Source organism: Chiloscyllium punctatum, chromosome 5, assembly GCF_047496795.1.
Source record: "Chiloscyllium punctatum isolate Juve2018m chromosome 5, sChiPun1.3, whole genome shotgun sequence".
In the NCBI taxonomy this organism is placed as follows: domain Eukaryota; kingdom Metazoa; phylum Chordata; class Chondrichthyes; order Orectolobiformes; family Hemiscylliidae; genus Chiloscyllium; species Chiloscyllium punctatum.
The window spans coordinates 14,697,256-14,719,778 of NC_092743.1; the positions used below are offsets into that span (position 1 = coordinate 14,697,256).

At 40.9% G+C, this 22,523-nt stretch overlaps 1 protein-coding gene across 2 annotated transcripts in view; it reads right to left on the reverse strand.

Annotated features, from left to right (window-relative positions):
- LOC140476896 (tyrosine-protein phosphatase non-receptor type 2-like) overlaps window positions 1-22,523 on the reverse strand; it is a 94,908-nt gene that overhangs the window by 52,563 nt on the left and 19,822 nt on the right. For both annotated transcript variants that reach the window (XM_072569794.1, XM_072569792.1), the window contains exon 3: window positions 4,506-4,606. In XM_072569794.1, coding sequence (XP_072425895.1) covers window positions 4,506-4,606 — 101 coding nt within the window. The remainder of the gene's footprint in view (window positions 1-4,505; window positions 4,607-22,523) is intronic.

The window sequence follows — 22,523 nt, forward strand, 5'->3', positions numbered from 1 at the left end:
CCTTAATCTTCTAAACGCCAATGAATACAATCCCAATATCCTCAGCCGTTCCTCATATGCTAGACCTGTCATTCCAGGGATCATCCGTGTGAATCTCCGCTGGACACGTTCCAGTGCCAGTATGTCCTTCCTGAGGTGTGGGGACCAAAACTGGACACAGTACTCCAAATGGGGCCTAACCAGAGCTTTATAAAGTCTTAGTAGTACATCTCTGCTTTTATATTCCAACCCTCTTGAGATAAGAGACAACATTGCATTCGCTTTCTTAATCACAGACTCAACCTGCATGTTGACCTTTAGAGAATCCTCGACTAGCACTCCCAGATCCCTTTGTACTTTGGCTTTATTAATTTTCTCACCATTTAGAAAGTAGTCCATGCTTTTATTCTTTTTGCCAAAGTGCAAGACCTCGCACTTGCTCACGTTAAATTCCATCAGCCATTTCCTGGACCACTCTCCCAATCTGTCTAGATCCTTCTGTAGCCTCCCCACTTCCTCAGTACTATCTGCCTGTCCACCTAACTTCGTATCATCGGCAAACTTCGCTAGAATGCCCCCGGTTCCCTCATCCAAATCATTAATATATAATGCGAACAGCTGTGGCCCCAGCACCGAACCCTGCGGGACACCGCTCGTCACCGGCTGCCATTCTGAAAAAGAACCTTTTATCCCAACTCTCTGCCTTCTGTTAGACAGCCAATCCTCAATCCATCCCAGCAGCTCACCTCGAACACCATGGGCCCTCACCTTGCTCAGCAGCCTCCCGTGTGGCACCTTATCAAAGACCTTTTGGAAGTCTAGATAGACCACATCCACTGGGTTTCCCTGGTCTAACCTACTTGTTACCTCTTCAAAAAATTCCAACAGGTTTGTCAGGCATGACCTCCCTTTACTAAATCCATCTGCCATTTCTCAGCCCAGCTCTGCATCCTGTCTATATCACGCTGCAGCCTGCAATAGCCCTCTATACTATCGACGACACCTCCAACCTTTGGGTCATCGGCAAATTTACTAACCCACCTCTCAACCTCCTCACCACGTCATTTATAAAAACTACAAAGAGCAGAGGCCCAAGAACAGAGCCGTCCGGGACCCCACTCACCACTGACCTCCAGGGAGAATACTTTGCATCTACAACCACTCTCTGCCTTCTGTCAGCCAACCAATTCTGAATCCAGATAGCCAAATCTCCCTGTATCCCTTACTTCCTGACTTTATGAATGAGCCTACCATGGGGAACCTTATCAAATGCCTTACTGAAATCCATATACACCACACCCACTGCTCAACTGTTGACCTGTCTTGACATTTCCTCAAAGAACTCAATAAGATTTGTGAGGCATGACCTGCCCCTCACAAAGCCATGCCTTTAATCGCATTATGCTTTGTCAAATAGTCATAAATCCTATCCCTCAGAATTCTTTCCAAAACTTTGCTGACCACAGACATAAGACTGACTGATCTGTAATTGCCAGGGATTGCCCTATTACCTTTCTTGAAAAGAGGATCATTCGTCTCCTTCCAACCCTCCGGTACAACTGCTGTGGACAGTGAGGATGCAAATACCCTCGCCAGCGGCTTCGCAAACGTCCTTTCTCACTTCCTGGAGTGGCCTAGGATAAATACCTGGGGACTTATCAATCTTATTGTTTTCCAAAATTTCTAGCAAATCAACTTCATCAATCTTGATCTGGTCAAGACTGTATCCCCACTCCTCTAAGTTTTCGTTTACAAGTTCCCTTTCCTTGGTGAAAACCGAAGCAAAAATCTCATTTAGGGCTTCACCTATCTGCTCAGACTCCACGCACAAGTTCCCTCCGCTATCCCTGACCAGCCCTACCTTCTCCCTGAGCATTCTCTTATTCCTCACGTAGGAGTAAAATGCCTTTGGGTTCTCCCTAATCCTTCTTGCCAAGTCTTTTGCGTGTCCCCTCCTGACTCTCCCCAGTCCATTTCTGAGCTCCTTTCTAGGAAGCCTGTAATCCTCTAAAGCTGTGCTAGATCCTTGCTTCCTCCACCTTACGGAAACTATCTTCTTCCTTTTGATGAGAAGTTCCTCTGTTCTCGTCATCCAAGGTTCCTTAAATCTTACTCCTTCTTGCCTGTCTCAGCGGAACAAATTTGTGCATCACTCACAACAACTGCTCCTTAAATAGTCTCCACATGTCTGCTGTGCCCTTTCTGTGGAACAATTGCTCCCAGTCTGTACTTCCCAACTCCTGTCTGATAGCATCATAATTTCCTTTTCCCCAATTAAATATCTTCCCTCGGTAACTGCTCCTTTCACTCTCCAAGGCTATGCTAAATGTGAGGCAGTTGTGATCACTGTCACCAAAGTGTTCTCCCACAGCGAGATCTGACACCTGTTCTGTTTCACTGCTGAGCACCAAATCCAAAATGGCCTCTCCCCTCGTCTCAAAGATATTGTGGAAAACAGGGTCTAGTGAGAAGGGGGAACTGAAGAAAATCAGTATTAGGGAAATAGTAGTAGGGAGATTGATGGAATTAAAGACCAATAAATCTCCAGGACCCAAATTTCAACAGACTTGAGACACTCTAGAAATAGGAAATGCACCGGTGGACATCTTTCAGAGCGCAGGTTACCAAGCAAGTTTACTTGATAGCACTGTTGATGATTCCTTCCATCACTTTACTGATGAGCGAGTAGAGACTTACATGTAATAACTGGTTGTTTTAGATTTGATCTGCAATACTAATGTCAGAATGTTTTTTAGGCTCAGTTTTTGCAGTAGCCATCTCCTGATAACACACAGTGAATCAAATTGATGGAAGACTGGCATCTACTACAGCAGTAACCTCTCGAGCAGGCCAAGACGTATCATCCCCATGACACTTCTAGTTGAGGATTGCTGCAAATGCTTTACCCTCTTTTGCACTGATATGCTGGGCTGTGCCATCAATGAGGATATGATATTTGTGGAGCCTCCTCCTTCAGTGACTTATTTAATTGTCCACCACCATTTAAGACTAGATGTCATAGGACTGCACAGCATAGATCTCATCTGTTCATTGTGAAATTGCTAAACTCTGTCTCTTATTTGCTGGATATGCTGTTAGCATGCAAGTGGTCCTGTGCCACAGCTAAACAAAGTTGAGACCTCATTTTTAGATACTCCTGGTGTTGCTCTAGACGAGCTTTTTATTCCAGATTACTTCTACCATGGTGAGATTCAAATCCCAGAATCTAGGTGATGGCAGTGGTACTTTCACTAGACTATTAATCTAGAGAAAATACTCCAGGGATTTGAATTCCACGATGGCAGATGGTGGAATTTGAATTCAATAAAAATCTGGAGTCAAGAGTCATGATGATCATGCAACCCTTGGTGAACCTGAGTGCTGACTGTTGGTATAAACCAATGTCCTTTAGAGAAGGTAACTGCCAACTTTTCCTGCTCTGCCCGACACATGACTTCAGACTCTCAGCAATGTGGTTGACTCTTGACTGCCCTCTGGGCAATTACGGATGGAAAATAAATGCTGGCCTGGTCAGCAATGCCCACATCCCATGAATAAGGAGGAAAGAATTATTGCAGAAAGCTGTTCAACGACAATTGAATCAAAGCTTTGAGGGTCAAGATCAGTAAACTGAAAATTCAGTATCTAGGAGAACATGTCTATTCAAGTGAGATTAACAAGGTTCTAGCGGCTTTTGACAGTGATGTCAACACTGCTCCAATCTTTCAATTTATTCAACTGCTGTATGACTACCTGGAAAGTAGATTTTCAGAAGGGGAATTATAAGAGTGGCATCTGTTTGATCAGGCTGCAATCGCCAAGACAATCGATTATGAAATTGGAAAAAAAAGAGTGTTGAGTGACTGTTGAAATATTCCTCTTTTACCAATCTATAATGAAATATGTGAACAACACTGATTTCAAATTTATGGTAGTGGAAAAAGTCAAGACATGCTCCATTCAGATATTCAGTCATTTGGTGGACTGTGCCCTCAAAAATGACCGGATTTCATGCATTGTGAATTCCTCTGGACATTTGTGCAAAATTTCAAGCATTAAGGGCTGACAGAGTGTGAATTTAACCTCAAACTTGATTAAATGTAAATAGATTAGAGATAGACAACCTGGACAAATTAACGTAAACTTAAGTTACACATTTCAAGACAACAAAAAAAAAGCCTAAATTACTAGTGTCCAATATATAATGTAAACAGCATCACTGCTAAACGGGTCCTCAGACTACAGAACCAAGCAATTTTGTTTATTTTAGCAAGTAGACTACCTGTAGCTGGAAAATATAATCGCAGACTTTTAGTAATTTATACACAAACTCCAAAAAAAATTGCAACATCACAAATTGCAATTGTGCCAATGGATGCAATGTGTCACAAACTACCAGGTTCTGCACAACCCCAGAAAAATTAGAGGGTGCACCATTCAGGACGACTTAAAATGGAATAGAGTTGTATTTTTAATCATACTCTGCAATAATCACGCTTCATGTGGTTCACTCTAAATCTACCTACCTGGGTTAAAATGTAGTTTCTCTGAGCTTCTTCCATAACAATTAGGCTTGCGTTGATATAATCATTGTCTGCTTTCTGAAGCTTCACACGGCTATGGTCAACTACAACGTAAAAACAAAGAATATAATGCTTCAATCGAGGAGTTATATACATGCATGTAGATAAATACAATGTGAAAAAAAACTGAATTAAAACATAAATAGGATGGTGGATCTGGATTTGAAACATTATCAATTGAAGTGACAGCAGAAGACTGAAATTCAAATGAGTCAAGATTTAAAAGTTACCACATACCTCATAGGGTACTTATTTATCTTAGTTCTGATCCCAAAGCTGACTGCCTGAAATGGAAAAATCCTATCTCATCTTGATTCAACAAGAATGAAGCTTAGGAAACCAAAACACAACTTCAATTATGAAACACAAAGGGTAGATTCGCTTCCCAACAAAACTCGAGCAGGTAGTTGCAATATCATAACACTGGCACCAGTCCCACCTTACAGTCTCAGTAGAACAGACCTTCTTAGGATTCTATCACTGTCCTACAGGTTTACAAAACAAAAAGGGACCCAAGAGAATTCCAGTCTCTGGTCAAACACTGTGCAGCCTCCAAGCTGCAGCAGCAGCAGACCTGGCTGATGAGTGGCAATTGGGGAACAGCACTCTTACCCCTGCCAGACCCACATCATCCCTAATTCCTATTTGCCCAAACTGCCAGCAGATACAGTACTAGGCAAATTATGCAAGCAGCATATTCACAGTTTGTTCTAGATTGGCAAACAGCATGCGATGCAGACCGTAAGATTTTGATTTGCAGATTAAGTGGGGAACAGGCAATATTCTCTAACAATAGACCCATGGAAAGACTGCAATGGCCACAATGAGAATAGGACTACAAGCCATTTCCCACTGTGTTTTGGAGACTAAAGACATCACCCATCCAGCAAAATATATGATTGCCATCAAAGTTTAAACTTCAAGCAGTTCTATACATTTCTCAAAATATTTCACATTCACAAAACGATTAGCTCTTCAAAAGAAGAAAGGGACCCATGTTAAAATTGTAATTTAAAGTGATCTCTTTAAGACCCTAACGTAAACGTTTCAACAGTATCACAAACACGTTACAGTTTAGTCACTGTTACTATGAACATATGTCAATGTACTTTCAAAACGTTTCCAGAAACAGAATAATAATGTTGTTTTGAAACATATTTGGAAGGGTGTCTTTTCACTTGAAATGTCCATGAGAATAGACAGAACATCTAACATCTTCCTGATGAAGGGCTTTTGCCCGAAAACGTCGATTTTGAAGTTCCTTGGAAGCTGCCTGAACTGCTGTGCTCTTTCAGCACCACTAATCCAGAATCTGGTTTCCAGCATCTGCAGTCTTTGTTTTTACCTAGAACATCTAACAAACAACACCGCAAGAAATTCACCAAACTGACATTCTAAACTGTGTTAAAGAGCTTTCAACTTCCCAAATTAGGTTCACCACCTCTAAAATCCCTGCACCCAAAACATGCCACAAAGTTTGAAGAAATGTCCTCTGTGTTCCTCTATCTTGTGACACTCTCTCGTTCCACCCCAAAAGGTTTACTGTGAAATTCAAAGTTCCCTCATCTTCAATACAGTACTTGAGACATCTGCCCCTGTATTAGTTTATGGTCTCAGGAACACTCCCAAAAATTAAATCAAACTTTCCGCATAATACTACTTGATTGAATAGACAGTATATGCACAAAACCTAAGCTCATTGAGCAACACCACTAGAGATCTGTCAATGAGGCAGAAAAACAGATTTGCTAAGAATCTCAAAAATTGCTACGTAGCCGAACTGAGTGAAGTGTACATCAAACCCATTTTGATGGTCTATAAGTTCCCACTATTATTAAGCAAGCCCAACTAATAAAATATATTTTACAACACTTATTTCCCAGAGTTATAAAGCAACATAGAGGCAAATTTAGATTTTTAAGAATGACTTGAACTCCTTGCCAGTACTTTATCAAACAAAGTTTTTAAAAGTTACAGAAGAAAATATTTACAATGAAATTTATGAAAAATGTCATTTTAAACAATTAAAGCAAATATCGTTCTGGCCAACCATAATCCCTAACTAAAGTGTTAAAGTACAGATTTGAGACAGCCCAGGGAATCAGACCTGTAAAGCCTCTCTTCTGGGTCGTCCCAGAGATCGTACTCTTTGGAAGTCTGGAATAAAAAAACCCTCTTACAGACAGATTAGTTTAATCTTAGTCATCCCCTTTATTGTCCTGGTGACCTGGACAAGTTAGGTGAGTGGTCAGATGCATGGCATATGCAGTATGGTTATCCACTTTGGTGGCAAGAACAGGAAGGCAGATTATTACCTAAATGGAATCAATTTAGGTAAAGGGGCAGTACAAAGAGACCTGGGTGTTCTTGTACACCAGTCAATGAAGGTAAGCATGAAGGTACAGCAGGTAGTGAAGGCGGCTAATAGCATGCTGGCCTTCATAACATGAGGGATTGAGTATAGAAGAGGTTCTTCTGCAGCTGTACAGGGCCCTGGTGAGACCACACCTGGAATATTGCGCGCAGTTCTGGTCTCCAAATTTGAGGAAAGACATTCTGGCTATTGAGAGAGTGCAGCGTAGGTTCACGAGGTCAATTCCTGGAATGGCGGGATTACCTTACGCTGAAAGGCTAGAGCGACTGGGCTTGTATACCCTTGAGTTTAGAAGACTGAGGGTATCTGATTGAAACATAAGATTATTAAAGGATTGGACACTCTGGAGTGAGGAAACATTTCTGCTGATGGGTGAGTGCCGAACCAGAGGACACAGCTTAAAAATACGGGGTAGACCATTTAGGACAGAGATAAGGAGAAACTTCTTCACCCAGAAAGTGGTGGCTGTGTGGAATGCTCTGCCCCAGTCTCTGGATTCATTTAAGAAAGATTTGGATAGAGCTCTCAAAGATAGTGGAGATGAGGCAGGAACAGGATACTGATTGAGGATGATCAGCCATGATCATATTGAATGGTGGTGCAGGCTCGAAGGGCAGAATGGCCTACTCCTGCACCTATTGTCTATTACCAATAGCATCACTGTGACAACATAACACTGACACCTAAGTGAAACTAACTAGGTTCTAATAACCTCGGAGAGTAGGGTATCAGCTTTTCAAGTGCCCCAGCAGGCTACTCCAATGTACTGATACAAAGTGGCTTCCTTTATACAAAAGTTTTTTAAAAACATTGCACGTTCTTAATTAGATGTAACAGTGACAGACAATAATTCTTATGGAAGAAGAGTTAATCGACAGGTCTCTGTATGCTTGACTAATCACTCCAACAGGCCCGAAGACATTTATCAGATGGAAAAAAATATACCCAGCTGAGTTAGGTGCCTGCTAGCAAAATAATTGGATAGTTCATAAGGTACTGAGCTGAAAATGTGTTGCTGGAAAAGCGCAGGTCAGGCAGAATCCAAGGAGCAGGAGAATTGACGTTTCGGGCATGAGTGAAGAAGGGCTCATGCCCGAAACGTCGATTCTCCTGCTCCTTGGATGCTGCCTGACCTGCTGCGCTTTTCCAGCAACACATTTTCAGTTCTGATCTTCAGCATCTGCAGTCCTCACTTTCTCCCAGTTCATAAGGTAACCTTGCACAGCTCACATGTCTGATACAATTATTTTACAAAATGGCTTTTAGAAGGAGGGCAAAATTTTGACCATAAAATGGCTTGGTGACACATTGTGCCAGAATCTCTTCAATGTTAGGCTTAGAATAATTTCTAAGTTAGAAGCAGACTTGTACTTTTTAAGCACTGAATCATTCTGTACCTGAGGCTGAGATGTTACCATAAGGTTGCATTTAAACTGACTCATTAGTCTTTGAATTAACATGCTTTCTTTGCAAGGTTGTGATTCTAATTCAAATAAGACATAAAATCTGATTAGTTAGGATTGACAGTGGGGCAGTCTGTAGAGTGGTCTGCAAGAACAGCAAGTTAGGTAAAGCTTCACTAATATTACCTTTTACAGAGTTTATACTTCATAACTAGTAATATCATAACTCAATATCATGATGACACAAAATGCAATTAAATTCAATCCACAGCAGCTAAGCACTAACAGTTAATTTTCTACTGACTCCAACAGCCTCAATGCTAAAATGGTCTCTCTCTCGAGTGTCCTTATGAGCTCTCAATTCAGGGTTTTGTAACGGCCAAGATGTTTTTTTCTCTGTCTGCTCTGCTTGCAAGCGGTAATAAGAATTCGTTATAATTAACAGCATCTGACCGTTAATTACAAAGCTTTTGACAGTACTGAGTTTTGTTTCAGGGTCAGAATCAAACACTGTCATTAATTTCATAAGGGGGAACGGTTATGAATGTTATCACTTGGTGCCCTGTTCACACAGATTCACCGATGTTAATGCAAATGTTAATTTCCTTACAGCATCCTGTTATCACTTGGTGAGCCCAGATGTCCCTACCTTCTGCATTCCTCGAGGTCCCCTCTACTGCAGTAAATGTGTTCTATAATTCAGCATTACATTTTAGTCTAATTGTTTAAAGACAAGTTTTAAGGCTATAGACTCTCTCATTTCCTCCTTTTGTCATTTCATGACAACTACTTGACTTATACAAGTACAATTAGTCCATTCAGTTGATTTGTATTCTTAATAAGTCAAGTGCCTCCCCTGGCGAGTCATCGTCCAGAGAAGCAGAGTCTGGAAAATACTGGATTTCAGCATGGAAGTTCGGGCAAGGAGACAGGAGGAGACATTGGTCAATTCATCAGATTCCTCTTTGGCTTAGGTGAAAAGCAACGTACAGTCCATTTCATGTATAAGTGGACGACAATGTATATTCCTAGGATGAGACCAAGGATTATCAGTACGTACCACATGATCCATCTGCACAGCGACCAGAGCCAGCAAGTAAAACTCCATCCACATGAATCGGATGACGGTGGGGCAGGTATCGCCCCTGTGTCTTGACCCGTTTTGTTAATAACATCTGTGTCGTCCAAAATGTCTTTCAAAAATTATTGGCGTAGGTGCAACATTGCGGGCCAATGACTGAACAAGCACCTCCTTTAGCAAGGAGGAAATCTAGCAAGAGCCGACTCAGCCGAGTCTCCTGTAACTCTTTGTCCACCAGTTTCAAAGCGTGGGCAGTCGAGTTGGCAAGTTTTTCGATAACATACGCAAGGTCACTCATCTGATCTTGGGCCATCTCAACACCCCAGCCAGGAATAAGGCATCCCAGCAACCTGGACCATCAGATTTGTTGATGAAAGAATTTGTATAAGTCCCATTTTGTTTTTCCTCTACTTTTTGTTCCATACGGATTCACCTGTTGGTGGGCATTCCATTCATCATCTAATTCAGGCATTTCATGGGAGGGCGAAAAGTGGTAAGGTGTGCACGAAGGCACAACATCCGTACCAGTCATTGGGTAAATATGGGTAGGCTTTGTTTTCGCAAAACCAATGAAGGCTAAAAGGAGTTCCAAGGGTGCACTTCTGAGAATGAATGACAGGTTCACTCAGAGCGAGAGCTGAATCTTGTAAACAGTGAGTGCTATCAAATGTTCGATTGTCCAAATGCATTAATGGATGGAGAGCAGGAGTTTGACCAGTGCTTTTGATAATATTTTTGTATGGTTTTTGTTTGACTTGCCCCATGTCGTGAGTACTGTAAAGTCTTTCAATGCACCATTCTAATAGTAGAACAATGTTAGTGTTGAATCCTTCAGGTTTGTTAGTGCACTTCACGTAGTGATGTGTTTCTTCTACTGAATGGGTATTTCCATCACAAATGAGGGATGGCATAAGTGGGTGAGTCTTATTTATACACTACATCAGAATGTTGGAAGAGTGAGCAGATAACACATGGATCAGGGGGTTTAGCTGAAATAAAGAAACCATGAGTAACAGGAGGAGAATTGGGAGTGCATTGTATTTTTGGTCTTTCTTCATCTTTCTAGCTTGTCTTGTTAATTACTGTAGCTACTGAACACAGGAAATGTGTAAAGATATTTCTGTCAGTGGAGGTAGGTCGGATAGGAGAGGATTCCATTGAGAAAGTATAGGTGGTCAGTCCCATGGCAATAGATGCCTTATGATTTGGTGATTTTGGTACTTTGTGCAATCTGTATGGCTCATTTTGAAAGGGGAACAGACAAGCATCTCAAGGTAGCAATTTTCGGTTGACGCAATGGACGAGGTTATGGAATTGTGCCATCTCATGATGGTGACTGGCATAGAAGTGTTGCGAGGATGACAACAAGGTCGAGAGTGGTGTTTGGATATGCAACGTGAGTAGTTTAAATGAGTTTCAGCTGGGCAGCTGCATTCGTAACTTCCAATGGTATTAGTACAGTTTTCATTTATACAGTCACATTGGGAGTTTTAGCCAGTCTGAGATATCACAGATGGGTTGGTTACATTTGGGTGCATGTTGGGCTTTCATCAGATGCCTGTATCAGTACTAACACGAGGACTGTGAGGGGGCTACAAGTTTGCGATGTCCTTTGTAGACTCATGGTGAACGTCCTTCTACTTTTACTGCAGATTAACTTGTCAGCAGGGACCCAATTTTCCACGATTAAAGTGTTTCAACATTACATAGTCACCAAGGTTAATGTCTTTAAATGTTGGAGCTCTTGCTTCTTTCTTTCCTGGCATTCGATAGGCTTATTTGACCTATTGATGGTAAGACTGCAATGCTTTGGTTAGCTTAATCAGGTACCTGTGCATCTCTTCTGCCATGACATGCACATCAACAGGGTGTTGGGCAGTTATTGGTGCAGACCAAGGAGTCCTCAGGGGCTGCCCATATGTCAGTTCAGCCGCGGAGAACCCCGTCTTTTTTCTGTGTGATAGTTCTCATATTATGAAAGGTAATTGGGAGTACTTGCAACCAATTTCTTTTACCAATTTGCTTAGCTGACCTTTTAGGGTACCATTGGCTCTTTCTACAATTCCTGCTGCTTGGGGATAGGTCCCATTTGCCCATGTCTTTCCAAACATTTCCTATTCATATACTTATCCAAATGTCTTTGCGACATTCTAACTGTACCCACACCCATCAATGCCTCGAAGTTCATTCCACATATGAAGCACTCTGTTTTAAAAACAAAAAAAGTTGCCTCATGTCTTTTAAAAATCTTTCTTAAGGGGTGGCATGGTGGCTCAGTGGTTAGCAGTGCCAGGGACCTGGGTTCAATTCAAGCCTTGGGCAATTCTGTGGGGAGTTTGCACATTTGCCCCAGCTGCTTCAGTTTTCTCCCACAATTCAAAGATGTGCAGGTTAGGTGAATTGGCCATGTTAAATTGCCCATACTATTCAGGGATATGTAGGTTAGGTGCATTTGTCAAGGATAAATGTGGAATAATAGGGGAATAGGTCTGGATGGGACACTCTTCCGAGGGTTGGTGTAGACTTGCTGGGCTGAAAGGCCTGCTTCCACACTGGAGGGATTCTATAATTTATGTTCGTGTTTCACCAGCTTCTCACAATAAAAGTTATATGATGATGTAAAACTTGTGCCATCTTCCTGTGCAGACATATTCTATTCATTAGGTTTTTGTTTTCAAACTGAAAATGTAACCTTTCTAGTTTAAAACGATAGTGATCAAATGTTGACTACAAAAGTATGCAATATGCAAGAACAGTCATTGTGCATTGAAAGAGCTGGCATTTTACATAAAATATTATCAATTGCTTTGAGTAGCACATTACTCCTTCTTTGAAATAAGCTGTTTTCCAAAGATACATAATCAGCTAGTTTCTATCTCATCAAGGGTTCAATAATGTTTCCATGATTATTTTAACAATGCTTAGATTTCAGGTGTCAACAGGAAAAGTTCTACTCTTTCTGGTAAACCAAAGCCCCAGTGTTCTCGGAAAGATGACATCACTCTTTGAGAAAGACGAACTAATGTAATACTATGAATAGGTCTTGATGCAGCCTACACAAAGGCACAGATGTTTAACTCTCTAACTACTAGGAAGAAATATTGCTCAAATACAGTATTCAGTGTTGAACCAAAACTAATTTTACAGCAAAAATTAAATTAATTGCTTTATCAAAAAAGGTTTTCACATTTTATCAAATCATTAAGCGAGGTCTATATGCGGGCAATGCTCACTGATCTTGAGGTAGCAGAAAGCTCTTTACATGAATAATTCTCAGTACAATAGAGAGGCGTGTTAGCTTAAAATTGGCTTGATTTGAATGTTGGAGTTAATATCACACTCATGAAAGCAATATCTTCTCTGTGATGATTCAACATTCTTGACTATTTCTTGTATGCAATTATACTTTGATAATCTTTGCATATTACTGAACATTAATATTGCGATAGCACTCATATCCATTCACTTGCTTTTTTGCTCCAAAGTTTGTTTTTGTTGTGATGTGCCTCTACAAATCTCATTCATAACTGCAATGTCTGTCATGATCAATGCCCCCTTCAAGTCCCCTCCACCACCTGTGGCACACATCGTGCACTGCAGAGATCCAACTAGAGAGTTGGCAAGTGGTCTATTTATTGCCACATGGCAAAATCCTAGTACCAAGCAGAACCCACACTTCAAGAGTCATGATCCATCACCCATATGTGCATCTACCTGTATTTTACAGTTCAATCTTCCAGATTTGAACTAACAATGGCTATCTCCAACAAAACCAAGAGAGATTCAAACCATCCACGCCTGACTTTAATGGAATTGCTGTCATTTGAATCACCAACAGTCTTGGGGCTCCGACTAACCAGAAACTGTAATAGCCACATAGAGGTGCAGCCACAAAACCAAGTGAAAGGCTAGAAATCCTCAAGTGAGTAACTCACCACCTCACTCCACACAGTCTATCCTCCATCTACAAGGCTTCAGCCAGGTTTGTGATGGAATTCCCCCTTGCTAGATGAGTTAAGTTCCAACAACATTCAAGAAGCTTGACACCAGCCAGTACAAATCAACCTGAGTGAATGCTTCTATCGCTCCATCACAGACGCTCAGTAGCAGCAGCGTATACCATCTACAAGAAGCACAGCCAAAATTCAGTTCCTCGGGCAAAGTTCCTGAGTCTCTGAAAATCCTGTCCTTACGATACTTCGGGTCTACCTCCACCAAATAGACTGCAGTAGTTTCAAGGAGGCAGCTCACAACACCTTCCAAAGGACAACTCGGAATGGGCAACAAATGCTGACCTATGCCAGAGATGATCACATCCCATGAATGGAGTAACAGTCAAAACCTGTCTTCTCACCAAAAAGTACTTTCTCTGTTATCTTATTGAAGGTTTTCTTTCTGTATTTTCCATATTTCGTATTTCCACTACCACAACGCCCCACTTTCCCAACCCAAAGCGTGCCTATACCTCAAGTTTGCTTTTCAGAAACAAAGGCATCCCTTTATTTTCTTTAATATTCCTCATCTGAAATGAAACAAATTCTTCCAATAAAATGCAAGTGCCACAAAAAGTCCTGCACTGAATATCCAAATATTCCAAATGAAAAGGACAAAGTAAACCAATTTGACCAGATGTAGTTATAGCAAGGTGCTGTCAACTGAGCAATTCAGTATCTTCCAGAAGTAGCAACAAAGCAGAAAACAACCTTTTTCACTCTTAGCCTGTACCAACAACTCAGCAGCATTTCATGGCATGGTGTACAACATGATGATACAGAGAAAGCAAGAACAAGCTGTTTTGTTAAAAACATAGGCTTTGTTAAAAAGAATAAAAGAGCAAGATTATGTCAAACTTACACAAGTCATTAATTTGGCATCTAATGGAGTACTGCATCCAATTCTGGGCATTACATTTTAGGAAGGATGTAAATGCACGGTAGAAATGGTTCCAGGAATGAAGAACTTCACTTACAAAAGTAGATTGGAAAAGCCAGGTCTGTTCTTCTTGGAGAACAGAAGGCTGAGAGGAGATCTGATTGAAGGATTCAAAATCATGAGGTTTGGGCAGTGTAAAGTTAGGAGAAAACAGACACACTTGTGAAAGGGTCAAGAACAAAATAGTAGATTTGAAGCAATTATAGAAGCAGCAAAAAAAAAAGTGACAGGGCAATTTCTATACAACAATTGATGAGGATCTGAATGTATTGCCCAGTGTGGTGGAGGCAGGTTCAGTCAAGGCATTTGAAAGGGAACTTGATGTTTGTTTGAAAAGAAGAATGTGTAGGTTTATGGGGTGAAGGCAGGAGAATGTTCCCATGAAAATCATTTGGAGAACCAGCAGACATAATGGGCTGAACAAACTACTTTTGTACTGTTAACTATTTTGCAATATTCAATAAAAAGAATCTACTTGTCACAAAATTTTCGCTGGAAAGTATCCTGCGTATCTGACAAAGTTGGCATCAGTGCTGAACAACCTAATGTGACAGCTCCAGACAAGCAGCTCGAGATGAAGGGTATGAATGACTTAAATGGAGAATTGTTTCACAAATGAAACCAGCCTGTAGCTACCTCTAATCTTTATCTTTTATCATATCTCTTCCAAAAGGCATTTTCTAGATAACAAACTTAAACAACACCTCAATTGTATCAAGGGCAAACAGTGAACTTACAACATTATGAAATGGTGCAAGTTGTGTATAACTATCGAATTATAAATCTAAGAAAAGAAACACTTCCTACGAATCATAAGAATACAAAACAATGGAGCATGTTGGGGGTAGGAGCGTGGGAAGGTGAAAAGACAACAAGAGATATCGAGGGGAGGGGTGGAAGAGCAGCTGACAAAGTAAACTGAAGCATAAACTTCAATTCCCTCTTGCTAAAATAATTTAAAGTGAAGTGAAATTGTCATTACTTTCATTATTTTGTTCTTTTCAACTGCTAAGCGTCACTGTGGAAAGTCCCTTCCGCAACTAAAATATCAAGTTCCACTCTCTAAATGACAGTAAAGTCAAATGAAGCAGATTTTATAGTTAAACGAAAGCCTTCTTATGCCTCAGTCTTCATGACCCACTACTCCAGGATCATCCGAAAAGGCAACTTAGACACAAGCGTGTGAATTAGGAGCAAATCTACTTCCTCGGGAGGCTAAGGAAATTTAGCACGTACATAAAGACTCTTGCCAATTTTCATAGATGCACCACAGAAAGCATTCTATCAGATGCATCACGACTTGTTATGGCAACTAAACAAAAATCAAAAGAACTGCGGATGCTGTGAATCAGAAACAAAACCAGAAGTTGCTGGAAAAGCAACTTTCTCACCATTCTTCACTGGATTCGAAACGCTAATTGATTTCTCTTCACAGATGCTGCCAGATCTGCAACGTCTATTTTTGTTGGTGGTAGTGGTATGGCAACTGGTCTGCCCAGGATCATTAGAAACTACAGAGAGTTGTGAACACAGTCCAGTCCATCATGCAAGCCAACCTTTTATCTTTTGATTCCACCTATATTTCATGTTGCCTCAGAAAGGCAGCCAACATAATCAAAGACCCCTCCCACCCCGGTTAGTATCTCTTCCATTTGACAAAAGATACAAAGCTTAAACATATATACCAACAGATTCAAGAACAGCTTCTTCCCCATTGTTATTAGACTTCCTAATTTCAAATTTAATGTTGATCTCACTCCTTCACCGCAGCGTAAACATTGCATTCCTCACTGTTTTATTACCCTTATACACTTTGTATGGTATAATTTGCCAGTACTGCACGCACAACAAAACATATCACTGTACCTAGGTATTTGTAACAATAATAAATCAAATCAAAAGCCTACTTGCCCCCCTAGCTGGTCTGATATTCAGTTGGGAGTCCTGAGCATCAAGTCTCCTCGGGTCAATACCAAAGTGGAGATCTAGCAGCAGCCAAAGCCACTGACACGTTAAAGGGTTCATCTGGTCTGCTGACACGCAAGAAATTGGATGTCCCTGGTGTGTGTTTTTCTGTCTTGCAGGCAGGATGTGACAATCTAATCAGTTTTCAGGAATAACCTAATCTCACAATGTTTTGAGAAATAATCCAATCACACATATAATTATTTCCAGAAACAATCACTTTACATTGTTTTCGGGTGGCACGAGACTGTGGGTTGTCTTGTGGGCATTACTGTAAAGATCTTGTATAAAGGAAGGACTGTTCCTTTGTTCAGAGAGCCTCTCTTGACATGCTTCACAAGCATTGCGAAGTGTGTTAAGGGTTCCTCCAAAGCTTGTATTTGCTTAATAAATTTTGGCTGTTCACAGAAGTTCTCATATTGTGGTTGCATCAAGTGTCTAAGAACCTCAAGAATAAAAACCTAAGACTACTAGAGTCGTTGGATAACCACATGCAAATCTGGCTAGATTGCATGGTATCCATGGACTTTCCACACTCAAGCAGTCTGGTCTTGAAGCTCCTGAATAAGTGCGCAGCGTCCAACCCAGACGCCGCAAACTCAAACTGCTGCCAAACTACTGGCCAATTCAAAGAGAAAAATAAAAGCTAAGGAGCAATGCCAGGTTGTCCAGTATCTTCTCCACTGTCAGACGACTTTATCCTGTTGGAACTGGATGCTGTCAAAATGAGACCAAGCTGCCAGGAAAGACAGCTCCTGTACCATTTTGGCCTACTGCTAAGATAATGCTGACTGGCACTCTTCTCAATGATGATGCAGAGCAGCCACATTCCCCAAACACGGTGAGAGATGATAGCACCACTCATGCCAAAACTGGAGGTCTCTGGGAGCTTCTGGCTCATTTCATTGCTCCACACAACTTACAAGTCCTCAGTGTGGCTCACTGTATTAGCCCTCCTGCAAAACTCAATCTTCCTGCATTCAGCAAGGAGCATGCCATTTTTAGGCTCTAATGCAGTTGTTGTGAAAAGTCCTTCGTATCACCACAAACAATAAAGCTGATTTTCATCATAAGCTTTAGATTGGAGCCACTTTCATAGTACTGGAAGCTGAGCAAGGATCTGTGTGGAAACAAAAAAATAACAGATACTTGAACAGTCCCTATTGTTGCCAAGTGACAAATTACTCGAGCTGCTGTAGACAGTTCTAAGAAACTGATGGATGAAGGTCGACCGACATCATAAGTTCAGCACTCCAAGACCCGTTAATGATCTCTCATAGGGAAGTGTCCAAGTACTGACATTTTAATATCTACATAACTGATATGACCAATCATTACAAAGTCATTTACACAGATGATACTGCCTTTGCAATTCAGGAAAAATCTTTCCAGGGCATGGACGCCATAATAAACTTCAAGCTTTTAAAAAAAAGGCTAAAAAAGGCTGAACCAGTTGGGCTTTTATGACAATCAGCAATGGTTACACAGTTATCATTAGACTCGCCTTTAATTCCAGATTTTTAAAATAATTTTCAATGATCATGTACCATGGTGCGATCTGACCCCATGGCCTCAGAGCATTAGCTTGGCCCTCTGAATTCATGAAGTTACCACACAGGAGGAGAGGGGCAAAGAAGCTCCTTGTTATTACAACAAAGGAGGCATCTTCCACATGTATATGCAATGACACCAACAGCTACCTCTTTGCCACCATTCTCAACATCTCCTCTTTGTACTTCAGGACAGTCCTGGCTGTTCTTCAATTTCTTCCAAACCTTATCACAACAGCTTCAGCCTCTGTGGCAAACAGGAACAGTTCTCTGGATGACAACCAAAAAGGGGGCTTTAATTACTGAATTTTAATTAAAAGAAGCTTTCCACACCAATGACTTATCGTCGAGTCAGCAAGCAGGCTTTGAAAAGGTCACAAACTATTGGTCCTTTTTTTCAAATAATTACAAGGATATAATTTTTTTTGGCAAAACAATAATGCTTAAGATTCTATTAAGAAAGTCAATGAAACCTTTCTTCATTCACCGTCTTAACAAGCCTAAAGTGGATACATAATTCTCAAGTGCATCATCGGAAAACATTACACAGAATCTAAATCCATTCTCCTCCTTGTCTTGTTTCATTTTCCATTGAAAACAGGTTCTTTTTAATGCGCACAAAGGACTAACTCATAAGCTAGGTTTGGATCGGAACTGCTTGAGGTAATTTTTAGTCAGACTATTTATAATACAAGTTGGAACCTTTCATTCAACCCAGTTCTCCTCAGACCCAAGGCCACAGGCCTTACAGACAGTAAATGCTTAACCTGCAAAATTCAAGCCAGCATCTTTTTTTCCCCAATCTGCTTTTTGGATTTCTCAACATGGGCTATTTCCATTGAGAGAATTCACCTCAAGCACTGGAATACAAAGCTAATCTAACATGTATTACATTGCAAAGATCAGATTTTTCCCTCCTAATAAGACCAGTCTCAGATTCAATTCCTCATTTTTTTTTGTAAATGTTCATATGCTAGATTTTTACAATTATGAAACATCCTGCATAAAGCATGCCCTTCAATTAAAAAGTAAATGAGAAGGCATATTTTATGCAGGATTTGCAAATGGAAAACCATTTATCAAGTGTTACAACAAAGCCATATAATGACCATCACATTGATAACACTCAAAGAAACGAATTTCTGGAAAAGCTCAGCAGATCCGGCAGCATCTATGGAGAGAAATCAGAGTTGAGAAAGCGTGTAGCCATAAATGTGACACATTTGCTGCAGGAAATGCAGGAAAGTGCTTGTACAGAAGAACTGGGGACATCTGTGCTTAGTGTCAACTGATCGGTGTAATAAGGTGAGATATTTGTTCATTTGTGGAACGTGTGGCAGTGCTTCCTTCCTATGCAAGAGGTGCAGATTTCACAATAGGATGTAAAGTAACTAAATTGCTGGATTATATCAAAGACTCTTAACAAAACTCATACTCAATACGAACATAACTTGTAGTTTAATACGCTGATTTGAATATGCACGTTATGCAACAATCCTGATACATTTTCATGTATACCACATTGAGCAGATCGGGATTTATGAAGGTGAGGGGGGAAAGGAAAAAAGGAGAACAAGAACGAACGAACGAACGAACGAACAGAAGAAAAAGGAGAGAGAGAGAGAGAGAGAGAGAGAGAGAGAGAGAGAGAGAGAGACTGGAAGCTGGTGGAATATTAACTTTTTATGGTCTGATGTGAGTGAACACTGGCTTGTCCATAGACTGAATGTTTTGTGTTTTGTGCCCAGGAGCTGGAGATCTAGGAATGTCATTAATTTAATTTGCATTATGGGAATCTAAAATGATTTGATAAGAAAACCCATTTTGTAGGACAAGGATACTGGACATCTTACTGGATTAGTGGTGCTGGAAGAGCACAGCAGTTCAGGCAGCATCCAACGAGCAGCTAGCTGAGTGAGGTGACACCATGACCTATTCCACATAGTTTAGACTAGCCTCTCATTATGATGTACTAGCCAAAGCAAATGACCATTTGGCCTGGCTGGATCAAGGTTTCCCACTTTGATGTTTATGAACCTTAATTAGTCAAGTGCACTCAGACCTGTCAATGAGTTTCTCTTCCTCTGCAAACTTTTTGCCATTTTATTGCTACTTATCTGATTATGGACATGGGGCGTTTTTGTAATTTTAATACCAAATTCTGTATAAAGACAGCTTGTTTGTCGCAACAAGGAGAGCAGCCTGAGAGGGCTCTTAGGGGTAAGAGCTGGCACCACTACTCTGCTAATGGTTTTAGACCCTTAGCTCAAGCCTGGCGTGTAGATATCTATGTTTAGTGTAACACTGACACCATTGGTAAAGAAAAGGTAATAATTTAAACTAAACTGTCTGTAAGCATTTTATATTACAGACTACCATAGAGTACGACCTCCAGGACAAACCAAGAGAAGCTTACAGGTCAAGTCCATTGGGGATTCCCTAAACCATCTCGAATAGGTACTTTAACAGAGTTAACATTTCGGATCCAGCGACCCTTCCTCAGAATGTGATAACTCAATACACATCATAAATAAGGTTGCTCATTGTTTCTCAGTTCAGTATTGGAAATTTCTAATGGCCAAAATAAGGATTTACTCAAATAAAGATAGTACATTGCACAATGTGGCAGAAATCACCCATTGGCATGTCCTTTGTGCCCTTTAACACTTTCATTGGCATTTGACAGTCAGAGCCTCAGCCCATCACCAATGTCAACACTGACTCTAGATGTGCTTATCTAAAGAGTTAAACAGGCAATGTACACAATTTCAGAGCAGCCAGACTGTCCATCATCATATGTAGAATAAAGTCAGAGCCTTAGAGATGTACAGCACAGAAACAGACCCTTTGGTCCAACTCGTCCATGCCGACCAAATATCCCAACCCAATCTAGTTCCACTTGCCAGCACTCAGCCCATATCTCTCCAAACCCTTCCTATTCATATACCCATCCAGATGTCTTTTTAATGTTGCAACTGTACCAGCCTCCACCACATCCTCTGGCAGCTCATTCCATACACGTACCATCCTCTGCGTGAAAAGGTTGCCCCTTAAGTCGCTTTTATATCTTTCCCCTCTCACCCTACGCCTATACCCTCTAGTTCTGGATTCCCCGACCCCAGGGAAAAGACTTTGTCTATTTATCCTAGGGTGAGAGGGGAAAGATATAAAAGCGAATTAAGGGGCAACCTCACCCTCTAGTTCTGATATCTCCCACTCCAAGGAAAAGACTTTATCTATTTATCCTATCCATGCCCCTCGTGATTTTATAAACCTCTAAGGTCGCCCCTCAGCCTCCGACACATCAGGGAAAACAACCCCAGTCTATTCAGCCTCTCCCTATAGCTCAAATTCTCTAACCCTGGCAACATCCTTGTAAATCTTTTCTGAACCCTTTCAAGCTTCACAACATCCTTCTGATAGGAAGGAGACCAGAACTGCACGCAATATTCCAACAGTGGCCTAACCAATGTCCAACCAGATTCCTGAAGAAGGGCTTATGCCCGAAACTTCGATTCTCCTGCTCCTTTGACACTGCCTGACCTGCTGTGCTTTTCCAGCAGCACATTTTTAAACTCTGATCTCCAGCATCTGCAGTCCTCACTTTCTCCTAACCAATGTCCTGTACAGCCACAATATGACCTCCTAACTCCTGTACTCAATACTCTGACTAATAAACGAAAGCATACCAAACGCCTTCTTCACTATCCTATCTACCTGCGACTCCACTTTCAAGGAGCTATGAACCTGCACTCCAAGGCCTCTTTGTTCAGCAACACTCCCTAGGACCTTACCATTAAGGTGTATAAGCCCTGCTAAGATTTGCTTTCCCAAAATGCAACACCTTGTATTTATCTAAATTAAAAGGAGGCTTTCATTTTGCCTGATTTTCAGAACTCCAATACCTTGTTGTTTAGAAAGTCCTACCCTAAACACTTTGAAACAGAGATTGAATTCAGCAGGATTTATTCTAAGCAAATCTGACATTTAAATTTATTACACATTCTACTTTTCCATTATAAACGCTTCACAGACATGCATGATCAAAATAAGTCAGTTTTTTTGGGTGTTTATGTAATAAAACACCCAAAATGCCTGAAGATTGCATTTCATTTTTATTCACATCTTTGTTTGCAGTAAAATTTCATTAAGATGAAATCTGTACTGAACCACTAAGGTTTCTGCAAACAATTAACTTTAAGAGTTATTTTTCTTCATAGAATCTCTACAGTGTGGAAGCAGGCTATTTGGCCCAATGAGTCAACACCAACCCTCTGAAGAGCACCCCACCCAGGGGGAGCACTTAGTGAACTTGGATACAGTCCTTACACATTTCTCAAAGGCAGGCTTATGCCTTAAAGGCAAAAAAAAGTGACCTGCTTGGGCTACAGAGTTGAAAGACCTGATCACACCCATTGGAAGAGAAAGTGAGGTTGATCAAAGGAGCCCTGGTCTCCACGTCTGTACTGGAGCTTTAGGTCTTTCCTTAAATTGGTGAATAGTTACAGAAAGTTCATACATAACCTAGCCTCCATCATGGCACACTTACACGTGCTATTGAGAAAACAAAAAAGGGCAGCATTAGAATTGGTCTCGTACCCAAGACATAGCCTTTAGGGAAACGAAGAAGCAACTATCATCTGAGCTGTTGGCACA